Source organism: Equus przewalskii, chromosome 1, assembly GCF_037783145.1.
Source record: "Equus przewalskii isolate Varuska chromosome 1, EquPr2, whole genome shotgun sequence".
Classification (NCBI taxonomy): domain Eukaryota; kingdom Metazoa; phylum Chordata; class Mammalia; order Perissodactyla; family Equidae; genus Equus; species Equus przewalskii.
The window spans coordinates 32,961,393-32,983,068 of record NC_091831.1 but is presented as its reverse complement, the minus strand read 5'-3'; the positions used below and the strand labels follow the sequence as shown (position 1 = coordinate 32,983,068).

Genomic DNA, 21,676 nt, shown 5'->3' with positions numbered 1-21,676 from the left:
TAGCCTTTCAAAATCCTTTTAGAGACTGGGATCTTATTCAGTGATCAAGTACGTTCCTCATTTAATTATTAGATTTATCTTAATTAGTTGTTTATCATTTCAGTGTTGTCTAAAGTATACATAGTAGAATAAAAAGCTTTGATATGACAAAGTATAATACATTTCTGGGGTGATCTAAGCCCTTGGATATGGCTGCTCACAATGGTATCTCTCTTATTCCTTAGTGTTCATCAATGTCTGTTTTTCTGCTCTTGTTCTGTGGGGTGTTTCCCTAGGCTTTTAGTCTAGTTTTGCTCTCATCCCACTTTAAACCTCATATCAAGTTTAGGGTCCATTTAATAGACATGAAGATCAAAGAGGGTATAATTTTATTTAATAAGCAAAGCTAACAACATAATCATGGACAAAAACTTCTGGAAAATTCATATCCCTATACATCTCCCGTGGTTGGGAGCACTCACAAAAAGGAACCATTACATCCCTCTTATCTGTACTTATAAACATCATACATTACCTATCTTTTATTTTCTAGACATTAAAATTTTAACCAAGACATAATTGTCAAGCATTGACAGTAGACATCCTAGTTACATTAGTGCACCAGTGACCATTGTGGTGGCTTAAATTTCTAGCAGCTTTTTTTTCTCCAAGAGTATTCTTTTCTCATTTAGAAAATAGAGTCCTATTTTTTTACATGACTGAAAATGCTTTACACTTGTTTACTTTAAATAAAGACATTTATTTGGAGATTAGTAGCATGATGAGTCAACCTCACCAGATATTAACAGTTCATCAGGTCAGGCAATAGAACAAGTTCGTCTGAGCTTCTTATAAAGAAATGGATGACCACCTCAATAGCTGCCTCCATCTTCTGTTTTATTACTGGATGGCTCATAATCCAAAATATGAAGTTTTGGGACTTTTTCTCAAAAGTAGAAATAGGGGAAATGTCTGAAGCAATGATGTTGACTTTTTTTTTTAATTTATGAAACTTTAACTGCGTATTTCAGTCTTGTGGAATCTTTTGTGTTATTTTGACTGTCGATAAGAACCAGGGGACTATGTTGATGATTCTTGATAATTTCAGCAACACTTCCAAAGTACTAGAGCAAGAAAACAGATGAATTATACATTGGCATTTATGTTAACCTCGAGCTCCACTCCTCCCATCTTCTCCCACTTTCTCAGGTTAGTCAAAATTACTAGGTTCCAGCTGACATTCTAGCCAAAAAAGTCTAATTTAACAAAGGCTGTAACCTTCAAGGTGGTAGACCTTGGCTTCTCCTATATACAGTAAGACTAAAAGTACAACTGACAGCTCAATTCATGTAACTACTTAGAGAAATTTCTCCATTGAATTATGATGTAATATTTTAATATTTTGTTTTTTATTTAGTGTCAGTTATAAAACTGTTATACATTGAATTTCTCTACATTCTTTACAAAACATAGATTATCTGGTATGTTGCACAAGTCTTAGATACAAGGACTGATGGAAAAATTAACCTTAGAATTTCATGTGAGGACAGAGTTATTTCCCAGTTAATTCATGTTTGTTTTCATTTTCTTTTTTGAATAAATAAGGAAAACTTTATAAACCCTCACATTTCTATTTTTGCTTTGGCTCCCAGTAAGTTTAGAGCTAAATTGGTGCCTAATTAATAATGGAATTTCATGGTAGGCTCTTATCATACATATTTATTTTTCCACATATTAATTTCTATTGTCTATGGGTTTTAATTTAAGGTTATCACAATTTTTTTCTGAAAAAATGATCAATGTTTAAAATGAAAGATAAAATAAATCTAACACAGACCGTGAAATAAAATGCATAGATTACACAAAAGTGTTACAGGCTCACAATCATTAAATAAATGCATCCAGAGTCATTTTTTAAAAAGTGGTAATTGTTTTGCAACAGTGCCATAAATTTAGCAATTATCACAAATTGATTTTTTTGTCTTTTAATTTTTCATATAAAGACAAACATCTGGAATAAAAATCTCTTTGTCTTTATTAATTATTTGGGTAGCTTCCAAATTTCTACGTATTGAATAAAGTAAAGTATTCAGAATACTGGTCAAGCTTTTAAAATGAAATACCACTCGTCTTTTAGATAATTGGCTATCTGAATATTAGGTCATGGAGGAGAGGTGAGACACAGGGACCTTCAAATACCTTTAGTCTTTACATCTTTCTTTCTCTTCAATCATTCAGCCCTCTTGCAATTGCCATTGAAGTTCTTTTATGATATAAAGACATTCATTCTGTTTGTTTGGCATAGCATGTTGCTAAACTGAATGCAGCTGGAAGTTAAATTGATGGACTAAAGAATCAGGAAATGAAATAGCGCAATCTCTTTGAAGTGGATTCCAAGTGAAAAAGTGTGCTTTGAACCCAGCAAACATAGGCGAGAGTTGCTATATTTATGCAAACAAACATCTCATTTTGTCCTTCTAGTCCCTGCATATTATTGAGTTTTGCTTTGTTGCAGTGCTTGAGGATTGAAATGTTTGAGGTAGGGAGTGGAGTTGAGGCATATTTGTGATTATTTTGGATGAAGAATTGGGCATAAGTTAGTTGCAGTTTCCCCTCAGTGCTCTTTTTTTCCCCCCTCTACACTAATTCAGTATATTTGAGATATTCATACATGCACAGAAAAATAACTTGTTTTATACCTCAAAGTCTCATAGTCAATAAAATAAAGCAAACAGATGTGAAAGCTATAAAATTACTCAATACTATGTCTACATAATGCCAAAACAATTGCATAAAAGAGTTAAACAGTTAATCAATTGTTTATTTTTTCTACCCACTTACATGCAAACACAAATACAGACAAACAGACTTTTCAAAATATCCACATAATTGACATCATGTTACCAAAATTTTCATTTTCCATTAAAATATTCAGTATATGGGAGAAATAATCTTTCTATGATAGATAATTTAAGTAAGAGTTTTAATAGACTCTATTAGGACTTCCTGGTGCCATTATAATAATATACTACTTAATTTGGTATTCATAGGCTGCATATGTGGGGAGTGGGGTGAAGTTCTGATCTATTCATTCTGAGGTAGGGATGAAGATTCTTTAGGCCAAGAGGAATCCCTGTTTACCAGAGTTTCCTAGCAGGACAACGAAGTCCAGAGGCCGTCTGAGAGCTCAAAATTTATATGAGAGAATTTCAGAACCTCTAAACGGGACAGCTCCCTCATCTACCCTTAAGCCTCTGATAGAAGTACTGGAGCCGTGAGGAGTCTTTAGAATGAAACCATCCATCCAAAGTCACTCTGTCCTACTGAGATCAGCACCATTTCCTACTACTGATTACTACTGAAGAGCATTATTTTAAAATGATTTGTCAGATAAAGGTTTCAGTGAGAATGAAGGTTTTTGTGAGGAGGGAAAAGCAGACAGTTCTGTTAAAGTTTAACTGATGTTAAATGATAATCAATCTATATTTTAAAACCCAAGTTTGGTCTTGATCAGTGTTTCAGGTTTTCATATTTAAGAGTTTTGCATTTTCTAACTATCTGAAACTTTATTAAAAGCAAAACAAAACCCCAAACTATAAAACTCCTAGAAGAAAACATAGGGGAAAAGCTTCATGAGATTATATTTGGCAATAATTTCTTGAATATGACACCAAAAGCACAGGCAACAAAAACAAAAATAAATAGGACTACATCAAACTTAAAAACTTTTGTTCATCTAAGGTCACAATCAATGGAGTGAAAAGGCAACCTATGGAATAGGGGAAAATGTTTGCAAATCATATATCTGATAAGGGGTTAATATCCAGAATATATAAAGGATTCCTACAGCTCACAACAAAAGATCAAATAACTTGATTTTAAAATGGGCAAAGGACTTGAATAGACATTTCTCCAAAGATAACATACAAATGGCCAACAAGCGTATGAAAAGATGCTCAACATCACTAATCCTCAGAGAAGTGCAAATCAAAACCACAATGAGATATCACCTCTCACCCATTAGGATAGGTACTATTTAAAAAACCCAGAAAATAACAAGTGTTGGCAGGGATGTGGAAAAGTTGGAACACTTGTGCACTGTTGGTAGGGTTGTAAAATGATGCAATCACTATGGGAAACAATATGGTGGTTCCTCAAAAAATTAAAACTAGAACTACCATATGATCCAGCAATCCCACTTCTAGATATATATCCAGAAGAATTGAAAGCAGGATCTCAAAGAGATATTGTACACTCATGTTAATAGCAGCACTATTTACAATAGCCAAGAGGTAGAAGCAACCCAAACGTCCACCAATAGATGAATGGATAAACAGATTGTGGTATATAATACACTGGAATACTACACAGCCTCAAAAAGGAAAGAAATCCTGCCACATGCTACAATGTGGATGAACCTTGAGGATATATTGTGCGACATGAAATAAGCCAATCAAAAAACACAAACTTTGTATGATCCCGCTTATATGAAGCATCTATAGTTGTCAAATTCATAGAAAGCAGAATGGTGGTTGCCAGCTGGGGGGAATGGACAAAGAGGAGTTATTGTTCAACGAGTATAGAGTTTCAGATATGCAAGATGAAAAACTTCTGGAGATCTGTTTCACAACATTGTAAATATACTTAACACTACTAAACTGTACACTTAAAATAGTTAATATGGTAAATTTTATGGTATGTGTTTTTTACCACAATTTTTTTAAAAAAGCAAAATAAAGAGCACACTCATTGACACATGATCTTATCAGTTTGTTTTACAAATGCTTCAATCAACAAATCAGTTCATTCATTTAATAAGTGCTTATCAAGCATCCACTGAAAGCAGCTATTGTGCTATGGTTCTGGAAATACAGAGATGAACAAGACATAGTCTAGGACCTGGCCTCATCTAGTGGAGAAGACAGACACTTCAGCAATTATGACACTTTTTAACAATTCAAACACTTTCTACCTAGTGCTGGGTCTGGAATGGATGTAGTTCTTTCTGAAGGAGTATTGAAAATAAGTATTTCTTAACTTGAACTTTTTAAATGCTATTTTCTCTGCTTAGAGTGTTCTTTTCACTTTTCTCCGTCTCATCTCCTCCAACCTTCATTCTACCTATTCAAATTCAATGCATCACTTAAGAACAGAATAAATATCACTCCCTTTCTGACCATTCATGGATTACTCCAGCCCATGTTTCAGGGCTCACTTATGTGAACAAGCTGGCTAAATGGAGATATGGTAAGCACTGAGTTTGGTACAGATTAAAAAGGAGTTTATATTCATGTTTGGCTAATATTCAAGACCTACTGTAATGCTTTTTTCTTGCTGCAGACCCAAAAGCTCATTTTGGTCCAAGGGCTATAGTCTAATTTTTCAACTCAAGTTTCTGCATCTCCTCTGATCCTTACCTGGTAATCTACCTTTGTACTTGAGCTGAGATCCTAGTTCTTAACTTAGGAGCTCTGAACACTGACCTTGATTCTTACAATATTAATTCTACTTGACGTTTCAACCTTGATTTCTATGTCCCCCTGGACTGAAACACTGAATCAGACTGATCCCCCTAAGTAACAGGATAAAAGGACTAAGATGTAGCCTTCACATCATGTGAGTCTTAAATCCTTTCTGTTCTCTCATAGAATATATGGCCTGAACATATTATTTTATCTTGTCCTCTATTTACGACATGTATGCAAGCCTTGTACCAAATATTCTTGCATCCTTTCTTCTCATCTCTAGCACCTAATACAATATGATGCCATTGTGCTCAATATAGAGTTATAGAATTGGATTAAAAGACAAATTACTGACCTCTTCACCATTTTTCTTCCTGCCCAAAGCATACTGTTTTGTTGCTTCAATAAATCGCACAGGGATATTATATACTCGCTTATTAAAGAATACAACTAGTGTATATGGCTGTTTGGAATCATGGCCAGAGCTTTTCCGAATAAGAAATGATCCATCCTGTTTATTAAAAGGAAAGCATAATTATGGTTACTAGTACTTATATTTCCACAGGTTAGAAATCAGTTTATGAAAAATATCTATATTATATTCAAAAGGTAATTATTTATTTATATGATTTTTTTTATTAATTAGAGTTTGTTTTATTATTTTCCAAGAAAATACTTCAGTAAAATATATACTTATAGAAAATCCTGGGTGAGGTCAATGCTAGATTTTGATGCAGTAAATAAGACATTATGTTTATGGGATTTAGAAACGTGTGAAAGGACACATTAAGATCAAACCTAGAGAGCACTCTTAAACCAGGAACTCTGTCCACAAGTTGCCTATGAATAAAAAAAGATCAAAACAAATGCCATTCAAAAGTATTATAAGAAGGAAGCAGAAATTGAGAATCAAAACATTTCAGCTCATAAAAATTTTCTCCCCAAAAACTCGAATAGGAGCAGAAAAAAACCCATAACACATTTTAAATTTAATTATATATTTTATAAAATATTCTAGAAGCATAAGTTCAAAAATTAGGAACAAAAAAATGGACAAAAGCAGGAAGAAGAAATGCAACCAGAGTTTCAATCCAACTCAGGAGAGAAATTGAAGAGAAAGACAAACCTATCTCAGAAATGAAGAAGAAATCACAAGATGCCCAAGGGAAAACAGCCTCAAATGAAGACTAATAAATGACCAGAGGAAGGCATGGAACAACCAAGACAGAAAAAGAAAAAGATTAAAGCAAGAAGTACAATAGGGTCAGAGTGGGTGGAATGAAAGAAAGACCAAAAAGGTCCAAAACGCATGTAATTTGAGGCCTTGAAGAAGAAAAACAAAATGATGGAACATCCAAAATGATGGAGACTCTTTAAGACTAATTTAAGAAAATGTATTGGAAATAAGAGAAAACTTAAATGTACATGTTGAAAGGGCTTCCATCTATCTGAAAAAATTGACCTGGAAATCAACTCAGAGATATATTCTGGCAAAACAATAAGGCTTTAAAAACAAAAAGCCTATAGAGCCTTGAGATTAAAATATCAAATTATTTATAAGGGCAAGAAAATAGCATTAGCATTAGACTCTCAAAAGCAGCAGAGAGAACAAGGCAATCCAGCAGAGCAACACTTTTAAAAACTCAAACCAAAGATTTTATATCCAGCCAAGATTTCCTCCAGGTATCAGGCTATGAAAAATAGTTTTGAATGTGCAAGAGCACAGGAAACGGTGAAAACACAGTCCTTCCTGAGAATCTACTACAAGGTGAGCTTCCTCAGACAAAAAGAGAGAACCGGGGAAGCCAGCAAAGGGCCTGATGGAGAACATTTAATATGTTTAATTGCAGAACTAGGACTAAAACAAGAGTGTCTAAACACAGTATATAAATTGGACTCTCCAAAAAATGTGTTTCCAGATACTTTTTGCCATCTTGACCTCAATCTTCTATCTCATGCATTGATCCAAAATAGCCTGTTACTTCTCACTCTTGGATGGATCTCATGAGGCACCAAGCCTTCTGGAGATCTCCCCCCGGAGCCTTCTTCTCTCCCACTGTCTGGAGAGCAGTGGAGCCTCTGGATCCCACAGAGATGAAAGGACAGGTGGAAATGAGATGGAGGAACAAAGAGGGAGATGCTTGAAAGAGAGGAGGGGATGGCAACTCCTCTTGACTAAGTAAAGATAAAAGATCCCTGCATTCATAATTGTTGCAACTATTTAATTGCACATTATCAGGATGACAACTGTGCCTAGTATAGTCTAAGGGCAGAATATGAGATTTTAAAATGGTCAAACCTTGTTTGATCTGTATAGTGCCTCTTCAGCAGACTTTCGATCACAGGCACCAGCATACCATGGCTTACAGTGAACGTCAGCTTCCTATGAAACAGCATTGTTAAGCATGAGATGGGCCTTCAATCACACCATACCTCCTGTGCATTAAAAACAAAGTCCCATTTTGCATTACCAAGACAGGCCTAATTACATTTGGACCAGTAGCTTGAAAATGAGTTTTATGCTTCCTTTGATCAATCACAGGATTATGTAGTTGACTTTTTTTCCCACTTGGCCTTAGCTGCTAATGTTAGTACTTGAACATAAGATCTAAATCCTGCTGGATTTCTGTACCATTTATTCCTTTCTCCTAAATAAGCTATAATGTCTCTTTCCATCATGATCTTATTGTTGCTGCCTTGTGGAGCACTTTATAGTTATCAAGGTGTTTTTACAAATATTATCTTATTTGATTCTTGTAACCACTTTGAAGGCAAGAAGGATACATGCTCTCATCCTTGAGAAAGCTTAGAGAGACTTGCCCAAGGGCACACAGAGCCCTTTTCCTGTTTTTAAACTGTGTTGTTCTAGGTGTTTTGATATCATGTGCTTCCACAGATCTATTCTGAGAAAATTACATAGTTTAAATAGAATCCATGTGAGAGAAAGAACAATAAAAACAGCACACTTCTTTGCTAGAAAAAACACGAATTGTTATTTAGGGCATCTGGAATACAAATTGGAATAAATGGAGAAAGGTCTTAATCATTGAAAATAAAAATGTACTCTGTACCCATCAGCAAATGACAACTCACAAGCTGACTTAAAATATAGTCTGTTCTCAAGCTTCACTCCAAACTCTCTCTTACAAGATGACATGCCCTTTTCTGCAGTTTACTGGTAACAATAAGAGTTCATTTCATACCTGTTCTGACAAATTAGAATTAGATGAAAAGCCAGGTAATGGGCCGTCCACGGTTGGACTTCCCCCTTCTGGAAATCCTGAAAGGGATTTGAAAAATCCATGGATCTTCATTAAATCTTGAGCAGTTACTATGCCTATACCTCAACATTGTGCTAGGTGCTCCAGGGGACACACACACTGAAAAATCATACACATAAAAAATCACACAGACACCAAAAGATCCTTAAGAGCAATGGTTCTCAGAGCTGGCCCTGTGGCATAGTGGTTAAGTTTGCACACGCTGTTTCAGTGGCCCAGGGTTCGCAGGTTCAAATCCTGGCGAGGACCTATGAACCGCTCATCAGGCCATGCTGTGGCAGTGTCCCACATACAAAATGGAGGAAGACTGCCACAGATGTTAGTTCAGTAACAATCTTCCTCAAGTGTAAAAAGGAAGATTGGTAACAGATGTTAGCTCAGGGCCAATGAAGCATCAGGAAGCAGGAAGAAGAAGGGAGGAGAAGGGAGGAGAAGGGAGGGGGAGGGGAGGAGGGGGAGGGGGAGGGGGAGGGGGAGGAGGAGGAGGAGGAGGAGGAGGAGGAGGAGGAGCAGCAATGTTCCTGAAAGTGTGGGGTGAGGACCCCAGGAATACCCAAGATCCTTTCAGGATGTTTGCAAGGTCTTTTCCAAACGCATATCTTTGTGAAGCCCAATTTTCTTCATGTACTTCAACCAGAAAAACATATTGCAACAGATTGAATGTAGAAGCAGATATGAGAATCCAGCTGTCGCTGCTACTCCAGGCATTAAAGGGACTTAAAAAATGTAAAACAATACCACTCTCCCTATTAAATTGTTTTTGTTTGGGATATAGCTATTTTTCATAAAAATATACTATTTATATTAACATGCAATGAGTTTAATATTTTAAAAGTAGATTAATAAATATGTTTTAAATGTCTGTTTTGATTAATACATTAAATATCAATAAAAAGAAACATGTAAACCAAAGTGCTTTTGGTCTGCAATAATTTTAGGAGTGTTAAAATGCTCCTGAGACCAAAATATTTGAGAATTGCTACCTTAAGGCATAAACTCCCTCAAGGAGTTTACAGTCTAATTATGAAGACACATGAAATAGAGAAACTACTTAACATTCATTAGTATTCATTCATTCATTCATTCATCATTGTGCGCCTTGCTGAGCATTGTGATCATTGGGAATATACAGCAGTCAACAAAACAGCAAAATTCCCTGCCCTCTTGGAGCTCAAATTTCAATGGAGTGAGAGAGGCAATGAAGACATAAGTCAATGCATATACACTGCTGCAGAGTCATGAGTGCTATGGAGAAAAATAAGCAGGAAAGTGGGTTGGGGATGGCCTTGGACAAGTAGTACAGGCCTCACTGAGGGGACACTTGGGTAAGATCGGCAGGTGGAGAGGGAGGAGGCATGTGGCTATCTCATGAAAGAATGTTCCAGGTACAGGGAACAGTAAATGCAAGAGCCTGGCATACCTGAGGAATGGAGAGGAGGCCACCCTGCCCAGAGTGCAGTGAGAAAAGGAGGAGGAATAAGGGATAAAGCCAGACAGGAGGTCATGAAGGCACCTGATTTGTGACCTGGTGGACCCCTTAGCATGACTTGAGCTTTAACAAGCATGATACAGGAAGCTTTTGGAGAGAGTTTTGAACAGAGTAGTAATGTGATCTGCCTGTCTTTGAACAAGGTCACTCTTGGCTGCAAGGCTGGAAACAGATAGAAGGGGCAAGGGCAGAGAGAGGAGGGCAGTTTGCTCTTCTTGCAACTCCAGGAAGGAGATGATGGTGGCTTGGAACAGACGGCATCAGTGGAAGCAGTGAGAATGCTGAATTCCAGATATATTTTGAAGGAATATATTTAGCTGGAAGGCATGTGAAGAAAGCAAGTGAAGAGTCATGGGTGACTCTAAGGTTTTTAACCAGAGCAACCAGTTGTCCTTTATTAGGAGGGGAAGTCTGCAGGAGAGACAGGCTTAGATGAACTAAGTACTTCAGATGACAGAGCCTGGGTGTTCAAAGGAGAAAGCCACCGTTGTAACAGGAGGGACCAGTGAGGGCCTGGCAGCCCCAGCAAGGTTGGGTATGAGGGAAGGGATGGTACGCCCAGTGGGAGCAGCAAAGGAGGGCGGGTGGTCAGGCTCTCCCACAGCACACGGTACAAGGTGGTTGGCGGTTTCTGCCGTTTGTGCAGCTGGGGGAATTCAAGGCTGACATTGTCTGATCCCTGAATATGTGCCAGTCCTATTCTGTTTTATTGAGCCACATCTTAGCGCATTTTGTCCTCACATTGGCCCTTTATGGGAGGAGCTATTTGACCCCATTTTACAGATGAGGTTTCCCTGACCACCTCATCTAAGATGGCAGACCTCACTGCCTCCAGGATTCTCTGTGACCCCATCTCCGCCAACTTGCTTTGTTATTCTTTATAGCCCTTAAGCATTTACCTGACGTTATATGACTTATCTATTGTTTATTTCTCCTGTCTCCTCCAGCAGAATAGAAGCTTCATAGGGCAGGGACTCTGTTTTATTCACTGCTGTATCCCCTGTCTAGAACAGCGCCTGGCACATGGCAGATGGTCAATAAATATTTGTCAACTGAAAGAATGACTTGGGTTGAAAAACAATAAAAGGTATAATAGAGGTTTCCATAAGGAAAAATAAAATTTCTATAGCCAAAGCATTTTCATTTTGAGTTTAGAATTTTAAATTAAAATTTGGAATTTGAAATTTTAGTAGAAAGCAAACCAAGGTTTGGGCAGTTATGTTCTGCAAGCCTGACTTCATATATTTTCAGGGTGATGTATTGTCTGCCCTGGGAAAATTATCCAGATATTTGCCAAATCTTCTTTTCAGGGTACCTTTTGTAGATGTATTTTATGATCATTAAAATGTATTTTAGATTTAATTTAAATAGCTTTCATCTATTGAAGACCTTCTGTGTACCAAGCACTATACTAGGTACTGCCCATATGTTGTTTTACTTACTCTTCTTATTGTGAAAACAGTTCTGTTGTTTTTGTAAAAATAAATAAATAAATAAGTAAAAGATGACCAGTAAAATATTCAATCAATAGTAAAAAAGAAAAAAGTAAAAGTTATCTCAAATCTATTAACTTTTCAAAACAACTCTATGGAATAAATATTCTTGGCCCCATTTTACAGATGAGGAAACAAGCCAGAGAGGATACTGAGATTCTCCAGCTGGAAGTGGCAGTGTTGTGTTAGATCCTGGATGGCTCAGACACGAAGATCTGACCTTAACCACTACCTGATACTGCTCTTCAGGACTTCATTGTACTTACTTGGCAGAGGTATGGGTTTTTGATGAATTTGTCTGAAAGGAAGAATTTCAGATTAATTAAAAGGCAAAGCACAAAATTAAGCTTGACTTTTTGTTTGCACTGAAGATGCTCTAAAGGAACATTACAAAGGAGTCAACACAAATGGTCAACAAAACATATCTAAAGATAGGAGGGGCACCAAAACCTTCAAGATAAGTAAATTGTTCCCTTGGGTTTTTGAAAGGAGTAGACTTGACTAAAGTGTTAGATTTTAGTTAAGTCTGATAATTAACCTGAGTATTAGGTTTCTGTGATTCTAAACAGTTCTTTTAAAGTTGTTACCTACTTAATACCTTTTTAAATTTAATTGCAAAGCAATGAAATATCAGATCTTTACCAAGCACTAGCAGCCTGTGTCACTGTGCAGTGTAACAATGCAGGCATCGAGGAAATTTATTTTTAAAGGAAAGGATTCTTACTTCTGGGCAGGAGGAAACACAGGTGATGGCATATTTTCTTGTCTGTGACTAGACCCTCGGTGGCGTTCAGCAGGTATAGGTTTTTCTGCATTAAGAAAATTCTCATATTAGGATTAGAGTGAAACGTCTGTCCCCATGCCCAAACCCAGCAACATCAACTGAGACGAACCAGATTTGGTCAGATGTCTTCCCACAAACTTGTCTTTCACCAGGATGTAATCCATTTGTGCACCTGTCAGTCTGGGGATGTGTTTGTGCTATTAGGACCAGGACTCCTGCCCAGCAGCGTTACAGGCACACCCTGCCACCTCTGCAGTCACCCCTTGGCAATGTACATGGGGACTGAACCCTTGGGGTCTGGACCTTTAAGTGTGTGAGTACAGGTGGGAGTCAGAAAATGAACACATTTTAGCCACCCCTGCTTTCTATGTGGCTCCACACAGGTCTTACAACACCCCGATGTATCTTCATTAGTCATAAGATGTGGTATAAATCATTTCTTACGGATAAGAGGTAAAATATCAGAGTTTGCAAATGATCTACTCTTTTTGAAAAATTAATTGAGCAAATTCAAGGGTATCCTTAGAATAATGTTGATCTCACTTGCATTTCACTGTGTTTTCCTGAGTGGGAGAGGAAGGGGTGGAGTTGTAACTGGTACACAGGGAAATGGGTATAACCTGAAATGTAAGAAATTTATGTTGAAGCCCGTAGTGAACTTTACTGCTGAACCATTGATAAATGTGATTATAAATTATTTTAATGCTTTATTCTCTCTCAAATTTGGTCTAGGGTGTGTTAAGATCTGGGTATGTCTATGAGTATGTCCGCCCTCAGGGAAGAAAGGTGGAGAACTATTGATCTCCCGTTACAGGAACCCAAAAGGAATAACAGCAGTAAGAACTCAAAGATTCAAACAGATAATAAGATAGACTTCAGGGTTTCTTGTGGTGTAGCGAAATTCAGAAGGCTTGAACCTCTGAAGATCGTATTTCACGTTTGTGGCAATTTACTTTGAGCCGCCATGTGAGGTGTTTTGTTCACGACTTTACGACTTGATAATTTCAGAAGGAAAGACAAGGAACACGCTAGGTACCCACAGCCTGATGAGCTTTGACCACACCTGCGTTGCCCCTGCCATGCTGGAGGCTTCCTTCCTAGGCCAGAAGAGGCCACTCATGGCTTTGGGTTTGGATGGCCATTGTCTCTGCTCTTGAACTAAGTCACAAAAGAGATGGCATGCCAAGCTCCTGCACTGGGAGCCCTTTGGGAATGAGGACACCCAAGCTGCACGGGGCATGCCATGAGCCCCTTCTCTGCTGGATTTCAGAGGCCTCCGAAGGCAGGATATTTGCACAGGCTTGTACTTACTTCCTGCAGAAGCTCACCCAAAGGCTCCACTATTACTCCCAGCTCCCTGCTCAACAGGCACGGAAGACTGTAGGGAATGGAAGGATAGCAGGGCAAAAGCATCAAAGGAAAGGCAGAAGAAAGCACGACAGCAGAAGGCAGTGATGGTTCAGAAATAGCCCAGGGGAAAAAGATGCGGGAAACAGATGTGAAAAACCCAGTGGAGCACTTAAAGCAGACAGGTGAGTCATAGTGCACATTCAGAAAAGGTAAGGACCATCCATCATCAGAGAAAGCAGAACACTTTATGTAGATGTGCCCATATTAACTCAGGAAACGGTGAGAAGAACACTAAGCTTGTAACACTGGGTACTTTCGTGTGGAATTAAGTGGGTGCAGGACTTTAACTTCTATATAGTGTTTTGAGTGCTAAGATTATGGATGATTCTTCCTTCTTTCTGTTTTTTTCCCTGGTATTTTTTCAAATACAAGTATTTTTTTAAATGGGAAAGTTCTAACAAAAAGTATATGTAAGGATTTTAGGTTATGATAAAACAAAAGAAGGAAGGCATTTGAAGATGTACTGAGAAGACAGACATTTGAACTCAGAAAACATTATTTTGAAAACGTAGCAAAAGAACTTGTTCAAATAAATAGATTTTTAAAAATTTCGTTACCTTCACTAAACTGTTAGTTCTAAGATACGTGAATGGCCCTAAATAAGTCTTCTCACCTATGTAAGGTCATGGCACTGTCTGGCAAGTCATATCTGTCTACAAACAGGCAGGTTTGGGGCGTGTAGACTGTAGCCTACCCCGAAGATGTTGCCCAGCAAGCTCAGGTTCCGACCAGCTCTGTGGCTCACTACTCACTGCAAAGCGCAGGCCGTTTTGTTTAGAAAATTGAGTTTCAATTTACAAAAGCCTTATAAATAACGAAAGAAATTTAGAAATGCAATTACATACAAATTCTTAATTAAAATAACTTTTAGAAGACATGCTCATCCTTCAAAATAACATAGACTTACCTTCACAAACACTCGAGGCATTCTGTTGAGAGGCAACTGGAGTCTATTAAAAAAAAAGCAAGAATATTTAATACTGTGGAATATGAAAAATGTGGAAATAAAAGCCAAAGCAATATTATTAAAATAAATATTTGGGGAGAGCATTTCTTTGACACATAGCTATTCCTTCAATCAGAAGAACAACAATTAAAAACACACAACCCCCAGCCCAACTTTGCATGAAGTGACAATGGACTGGAAGTGTGTCATGGAAGGTGCAGTGTCATCTTGGTGTGGGGACCTCCCTGCTGTCAACAGTGCCAGTGAATACCATGGCTCCCAGCAGCTGCCAGGTACCAGTGCTTGCACAGTGGGAATCTGGCATCTGATTCAGTCTTGGGCCCCTCCTTCTTGGTGTTTGCTAAGTGATTGTAAATGGCAGGCTACAGAGTAGGTACCGGGTCAAGGTGGGCTTTCTTGAATAGTGGGCTGGCCGAGGTTCCCAAAATTCTGGCCAGAATCTGAGTTTAGTCAGGCCTATGTGTGCCTGATATGCTATTGTCAGCCATTAGCTCCCTGGCCACAGAGTGGGAAGCAGACACAGGCGCTCCCATGGGGAAAACAGACGTCATGGGAGGCAGGGAGCCTGGCCGCTGCCTCTGATCTGCCACTGACACTCAGTGAAGCCGCCAGGGTCAAGGGAGGATGAACTCTTCCCATGCAGCATCTTCCTTGGCTAACTGAGGATTCCAAATTTCTCTTGGACTCCCCGGGCAGCAACTTTAGTTGCTAAGATTATGTTCACCTTAGCTGGAAGCATTGTCAACTTTAAATAAGTAGATAAGAATAAACATTGTGGGTTAAATGCAAAATTAACTTACTGTCTTCAGTGATGTAGCTGGCTTTTTCCTGAGAAATAAAAAGAGATCAACTTTGATAAAGTGGAGCTGACTACTTATCATTTTACTCTCAAATTTAAACTAGAATAATGAAAGTGATACAAGTGTGTAGGAAGACAATCCATGAAGGGCGGAGAGAGATGGAAGCAGGATTTAGTCATGATCCTCCTAGTCTCAGATAGGGTCCACTGACAGATGGCATAGGGGTTAACTGGGGATAAACAGGAGCGCCAGTTGCCAGGGAGTTGGGATAACTGAGCTCTTGTTCTAGTTCTGCTACTAATTACTCGATGACCTCAGGCCTTTTCCTCTGGGCCGTGAGGCCAGTCTGAGCTTTAGTTTCCTCATCTGTAAATGAGGGCCAGAATCAGTGTTTTCAAAGTGTGCATGCAGAGCTCTCCCCTCCCCCAACAGCACTGCTGTCTGGGGAGGGAGGGGGGAGATACGCGGGTGGCCATGCAGGTGAGTTTGCAGCCAGCATCTCCTCATGCCAACTGCCTCACTTCTTCCCGTGACTCTTCTCTACTGGACATCTGCCTAGGATTTCATTCCGAAGTGAGAAATTCAAGACCGGCACAAGTTTGAAAACCACTGTGATCTGTGGTCCTGAAGTTGCTTGCCTTGCCTGACATTCTGGTTTGTGTTAGTTCCAGTAGAGATTGGAATCTAATATTGCTAAGGTTTTATGCTTCTCTTCTGCATTTATTTTCAATGCTGTCTCTCTCTCTCTCACTTTGTTTTTGGCTGAGAGCTGAAAGTATGGGTGAGGAATACTAACAATTCCCGAGTGCCTCTAAGGTGCCAGGCACTGGATTAGGCTCCTTTTTTTTTTTTTCCAAAGATTTTATTTTTTCCTTTTTCTCCCCAAAGACCCCCAGTACGTAGTTGTATATTCTTCGTTGTGGATCCTTCTAGTTGTGGCATGTGGGACGCTGCCTCAGCGTGGTCTGATGACCAGTGCCCTGTCTGCGCCCAGGATTCGAACTACCAAAACACTGGGCCGCCTGCAGCGGAGTGCGCGAACTTAACCACTCGGCCACGGGGCCAGCCCCTGGATTAGGCTCTTTATATCTTATTTAAACCTCAAAGTGACCTTTTAAAATGAGTGTTATTCTCACATTTTAGAGATTGGGAAATGGAGGCTCAGAGAGGCTAGGTAACTTGCCCAAAGTGATAAAGCTGAGCCAAGAGAGACGTGTACAGAGTTTTGGTTAATAAACCCCTGAAATCACAAATTTCTTTGCTTTACACAGAGGCAGAATTAAGATTATAACCATGCAGGCCAGCTTTGGACATATTTAAATATGCTTTTAAAATAACCTGTTGAGCCAATATAAAATTGTGGGGTCACTGTTTGTAATATTAACACATTACAATGCTCACCTGACAGTTTACAAAGCCATTTTAAGTTCAATAGGAAAGAATGACTCATCTCCCTTTTGAAAGGAACCCAGGCAGTGTTGTTTGATTGAACACCACAGTGTATGCCGCATGGTGTACATGTTTGTTTACAGATCATTAACTACTTCAAAGAGAAGCTGAGGAGGAGAAAGTAAAGATGAAACCTGCTAGTGGGCCTCAAAATTACTCAGGTGCTGGAGCTTCTGTCTTACGGAACATTGTAAGTCAATGAACCTAAGATTTGACTAAAAAATTATGGGAGGAGAGAGTACCAGTTTTCGATTTCAACAGAGACACCCCTGGTCCAACTTGAAGCATGCCATGGGCGTGGAGGAGAGGAACAGGCAGTAGGGGTTCGTTTCCACACTCTTCAGGAACACGCCTATGGTAATGTGGGGTGTGCCTTTGTCTGAGCTTGGGCAGGTGTGCACTCCCAGAAAAGCTGTTTTCCCTCTTCCCCCCTGATTCTCGGATAAAACTCCTGTGTGGATTCCAGGCAGGCTCCGCTCACAGCAGTGGTGAGACCATCCACTCAAATCTCACAGCTGCTTCCCTGCAGCAGGTACTCACCCGGCCCTGGGCAGTGGGGATGGCGCAGTGGGCAGAGAAGATGACTTAGAGTCCCAGACCCCACTGTTTCGACCTGCACAAACAAATACACAGGTCAGTCTCCAAGTCCTGAACCTGGGGCTGATGGTCGCAGTGAGGCTGGCCTTTCCGGCAGGCTCAGAAATACATGCACACTTTTTGTTACTTTCAGTATCAGTTAAGCATATACAGTGAAGCTACTGGGGAAAACCTGTAGGCAAAGGGGATAAAACATTTTTAAAATGTCAGTTTATAAGCTCAGAACTAGAATGTGAATTAGGGACGCCATCTTAACATTTCTACATGACCTTCTTTTATCCCCCCATGGGACAAGTCCAGAGCCCCTGACTGTGTGGGCTCAGTGAGAGTCCCACAGGGGTTCCTATGGGAGGGAGCCAAGAGCTCACACCTGCATCTGTATACACTGCACAAATGTGCACACCACAGGGCCTAGAGACAGAGAGGCACAGACCCGCCACTCCTGATACCCACACATAGACATTGCTCATTCATAACCACACATGAATACAGTACATACACCAAACTTCACATTCGGAGGATACCCATTCATTCATCTCTGAGTTCTCAGGGCCTTTACCCATTGCAGAAATAAACAAATTGTGACAAGTGGCAAGCTACTGCCCAAATCTCATCTTCTGAAGTCACAGAAGGGACCCAGAGGGCCTTGTCCACTGCACCTAGTTTACTCTCCCCCTGCCAGAAGATACAAGCCAGAAAATCATTATGAGAAAGGAAGATGGAGAGAGGCAGAGAGAGGCAGAGCATCGCTGCTGGGATAGAGAGCAGACCCAGAGGTGAAGAGGCCAGAAGCTAAGCCAGCTCCCCTCAGCGTCTCCTAGCTGCCTCCTCTCAGGCCGAGGCTCGCCTGCCTGGACAGTACTGCTCAGTGAGACAACGGTTCTCTATTGAAATAAACAGAACTGAATAAAAATTTTATTAAGAACCTACTACATTTATAAGTCCATAATTCCTAAGGGACTTTTAGGAGATACTCTACAAATATAGAGGGGACCTGCCCTCAGTATGTATTGTTTTAGTTTGCAAGACAGAGCATACACAAGTAAACAATTAAGTAATAATCAATTACCAAGAATTGTTGAGAACCTAGTATGTGAAAAGCACACGAAGGCACTATGTTAGGGTGTGGAAGAGGTCAAGAAGTAGACATGGGCCTCTGCCCTCCGGGAATTTCTAACAGGAGAAGACATGTGACCCCATGCCACCTCATCTGACAGAACCACCTATTCCAAACACAAAAATGACAAAAAGCCCTCAAAAGTATTAAAAATAGAGATGATAAAGTTCATTCTTATGCACTTTACTAGAGAGAGGCCTTCAGGCTTTCACTCAGAGCCCATCTACTCTTTCTCTACACACAATTATCACGTAGGGCTAATTTCCATAGGCAGTCATGAATGAGAGCAGTGGCCAAGCGTGGGTGGCAGGACTCCAGGCAGCAGCCTTCCCCTGCCCCCCGTGGAGGAATGCCCCCTCCCAGGTAGCTCCTACTTACATGTTACCTGGCCTAGATGTGACTTTTAAAAACATTTTGAGAAAGAGGCTACGTTTGGAACTTTTAACATTAACATTTCATGTGACAACAAACTGAAATGTCATGTGAAGACGTAGTATGAGTCCAACTGTGTTTCGTTAGCTAGTGTGTCAAACTGATATCCTTTGTCAAATTCTCAACACTTGAGATTGACGCTGTTAAAATACCCTTGGCTACTCATAGATTTCGAGGAAGGGGGAAGAAAAACCCTTGTCTGAAAAATAAGGAAGTAGAAAGAAGGTCTAATTCAGAACTTCCCCCCAGGGGTTTTCCCTCTTCTCAAATGCCTAGAGCTCATTTGGCCTGGGTATGTTATCATTGTCATATCTACTGCCTGGCTTTTCTGCTAAGCTTCCCTTCCCTTCATATCTTCAGTCTGCCCACATCTTCCTTTCCCCATCTCTCCCCATAAATAACTTCTGCCATCAGAGAGGGAGGGGCACGCCTGCTCTCCTCTGTGGTGGTAGAGTATTAGCACTGTGGAAAATCTATGGTCTCGCATCAGGAAGACAGGGTTCTAGTTATTTCTCTGCTACCAGACTGGCTGGGTGACCTCTTAGGAGCCACCATGCCTCAGTTTCCCCCTCTGCGAAATGGGGACACCACCACCTACCTTACCTAACTCAGAGTTATTGTAGTAAGATAATAGGGTAACTTTGAAATGTAAAGAATTAGCCAAATATGAAGTAATATAGCTGGAAAGGGATTGAAAATATTTGAGGGTCAAAAACATTACGCTAAGTGGAAGGAGTCAGATGGAAAAGACTAGATATTGTATAACTCTATCTATATGAAATGTCCAGAAAAGGCAAATCTATAGCAACAGAAAGCAGATCAGCAGTTGCTTGGGGCGGGAGGTAGGAACAGCATTGACCACAAACGAGCATAAAGGCTCTTTTGGAGTTGGTGTGGGCTTGAAAATGTTCTAAAACTGGATTGTAGTGATGGTTACAGAACTCTGTAAATGTAATGATTTACCAAAAATATTGAACTATACATGTAAAATGAGTGAGTTTTATGAGATATAAATTATAACTCCTAAAGGGTGTCAGTAAATATGATTATTGCCATTTTTGTTTTGTTATCTTGTTGTCAACCACCACAGTATCTCTAGGTGCTGGGCACTGTGCCAGGTACCTTAAATGTGCCATCTCCAAGCCTCACCTAAAATCAAGTGAGCAAACAGAAGCTCAGAGAGGTTAAGTGGGAAGGCTGGGGTTGAAAACCAAGGCCACTTGAGCCAGTGCCTCCTAATGTTCCTTCGGTGCATGACTTGGCATGTTAGATTCGCTTGCTGCTTCTCCCTTATGCGGGGAAAACTTAGTGAAACAGAGGGGTGCTTTTGTGGACACCCATGGGAGGATGGAGAATGACTCTTCTATTTCACAGGCCAGTGACCCTTTCTGCTGCTCTGGGCCTGATCTCAGACCCAGGGGGATGGCTGGGGTAGGACAACCTGTTACCCACCTCACCGCCAGGATCCTTGATTTCTGGCAAAGCCAAATTCTTGGCTAGAATACTCCAAGATATAAACTGGAAATGTGAGAGAGGGAGATGTGCTCAAAAGCACAATAATAAAAGAGAAAACTTAGATTTGTTTTAATTGTATTGAGCAAAAAATTATGTTAATGTTTGATTTAATAGCACAGGCTTTGCACAAAGCTGGTGCTTACCTGAGTTTCTCAACTGGGAAATCAATTTACCCTTATTTTGTCCTCTACCACATAGTATATTTATGCATCATTCTCTTTTCAGTTTTATGTACAATGTTGGTAAGTTTAGCATAACAATCTCAACGTTGACATTATAAAGCCCTTCTGATTCAACTCTATTTTAACTGTTATAGAAACCCTATTATCATTAGTGGGGCTTGCACACCTGCTGAAGCACCCCTTTCTCTTAGGCACTGCACAAACCCTTAAAAAATAAGGAGATTTAATTTAACCAATCCAGAACAATTTGGGCTACTCTAGAGCAATTTGGGCTACAGGTAAAATTCAACTTGCATATTAGCAGGGAATTGTAAGTTCAAAATCCCTTGCCCTATTTTATGAAATAAGGAGATAGAATACTTTAAAATCCTATTTACGTAGAGGAAGTTCAGAAATACCTGCCCTGTCTACCCTCTTCTGACAAAAGCTACAAATCAGCCAGAGGTTGCACCACCTTCTTCTAAGTGCTCACTTAGAGATAAATCACAATGGGCTTCAGTCTTTCAGTTTGTCTAGACCAGTAGTTCTTAACTGGGAGTGATTTTGCCCCTTTCCCCTTGGGACATCTGGCAATATCTGCAGACATCTTTGCTTATCATTACTGGGATAGGGGATTCTATTGGCATCTAGGGCGGAGGCCAGGGATGCTGCTAAACATCCTATGATGCACAGGACGGCCCTCACACAAAGAATTATCTAGCCCACGGTGCCAATTG

The 21,676-nt window shown here is 39.8% G+C and overlaps 1 protein-coding gene across 4 annotated transcripts in view; it reads right to left on the bottom strand.

Annotated features, from left to right (window-relative positions):
- Positions 1 to 351: 351 nt before the first annotated feature.
- The window catches only part of BLNK (B cell linker), a 98,222-nt gene continuing 76,897 nt past the window's right edge, over positions 352 to 21,676 (bottom strand). For 2 of the 4 annotated variants that reach the window (XM_070560539.1, XM_008521838.2), the window contains 9 exons: positions 17,658 to 17,730; positions 15,669 to 15,696; positions 14,809 to 14,851; positions 12,432 to 12,516; positions 11,974 to 12,005; positions 8,648 to 8,724; positions 7,744 to 7,827; positions 5,800 to 5,955; positions 352 to 1,103 (listed from right to left, as the gene is read on the bottom strand). In XM_070560539.1, coding sequence (XP_070416640.1) covers positions 984 to 1,103; positions 5,800 to 5,955; positions 7,744 to 7,827; positions 8,648 to 8,724; positions 11,974 to 12,005; positions 12,432 to 12,516; positions 14,809 to 14,851; positions 15,669 to 15,696; positions 17,658 to 17,730 — 698 coding nt within the window. In that variant the 3' untranslated portion in view covers positions 352 to 983. Of the gene's footprint in view, positions 4,519 to 5,799; positions 5,956 to 7,743; positions 7,828 to 8,647; positions 8,725 to 11,973; positions 12,006 to 12,431; positions 12,517 to 14,808; positions 14,852 to 15,668; positions 15,697 to 17,657; positions 17,731 to 21,676 lie in introns of all 4 variants that reach the window. The other 2 variants (XM_070560536.1, XM_070560530.1) reach the window with 2 other exon arrangements.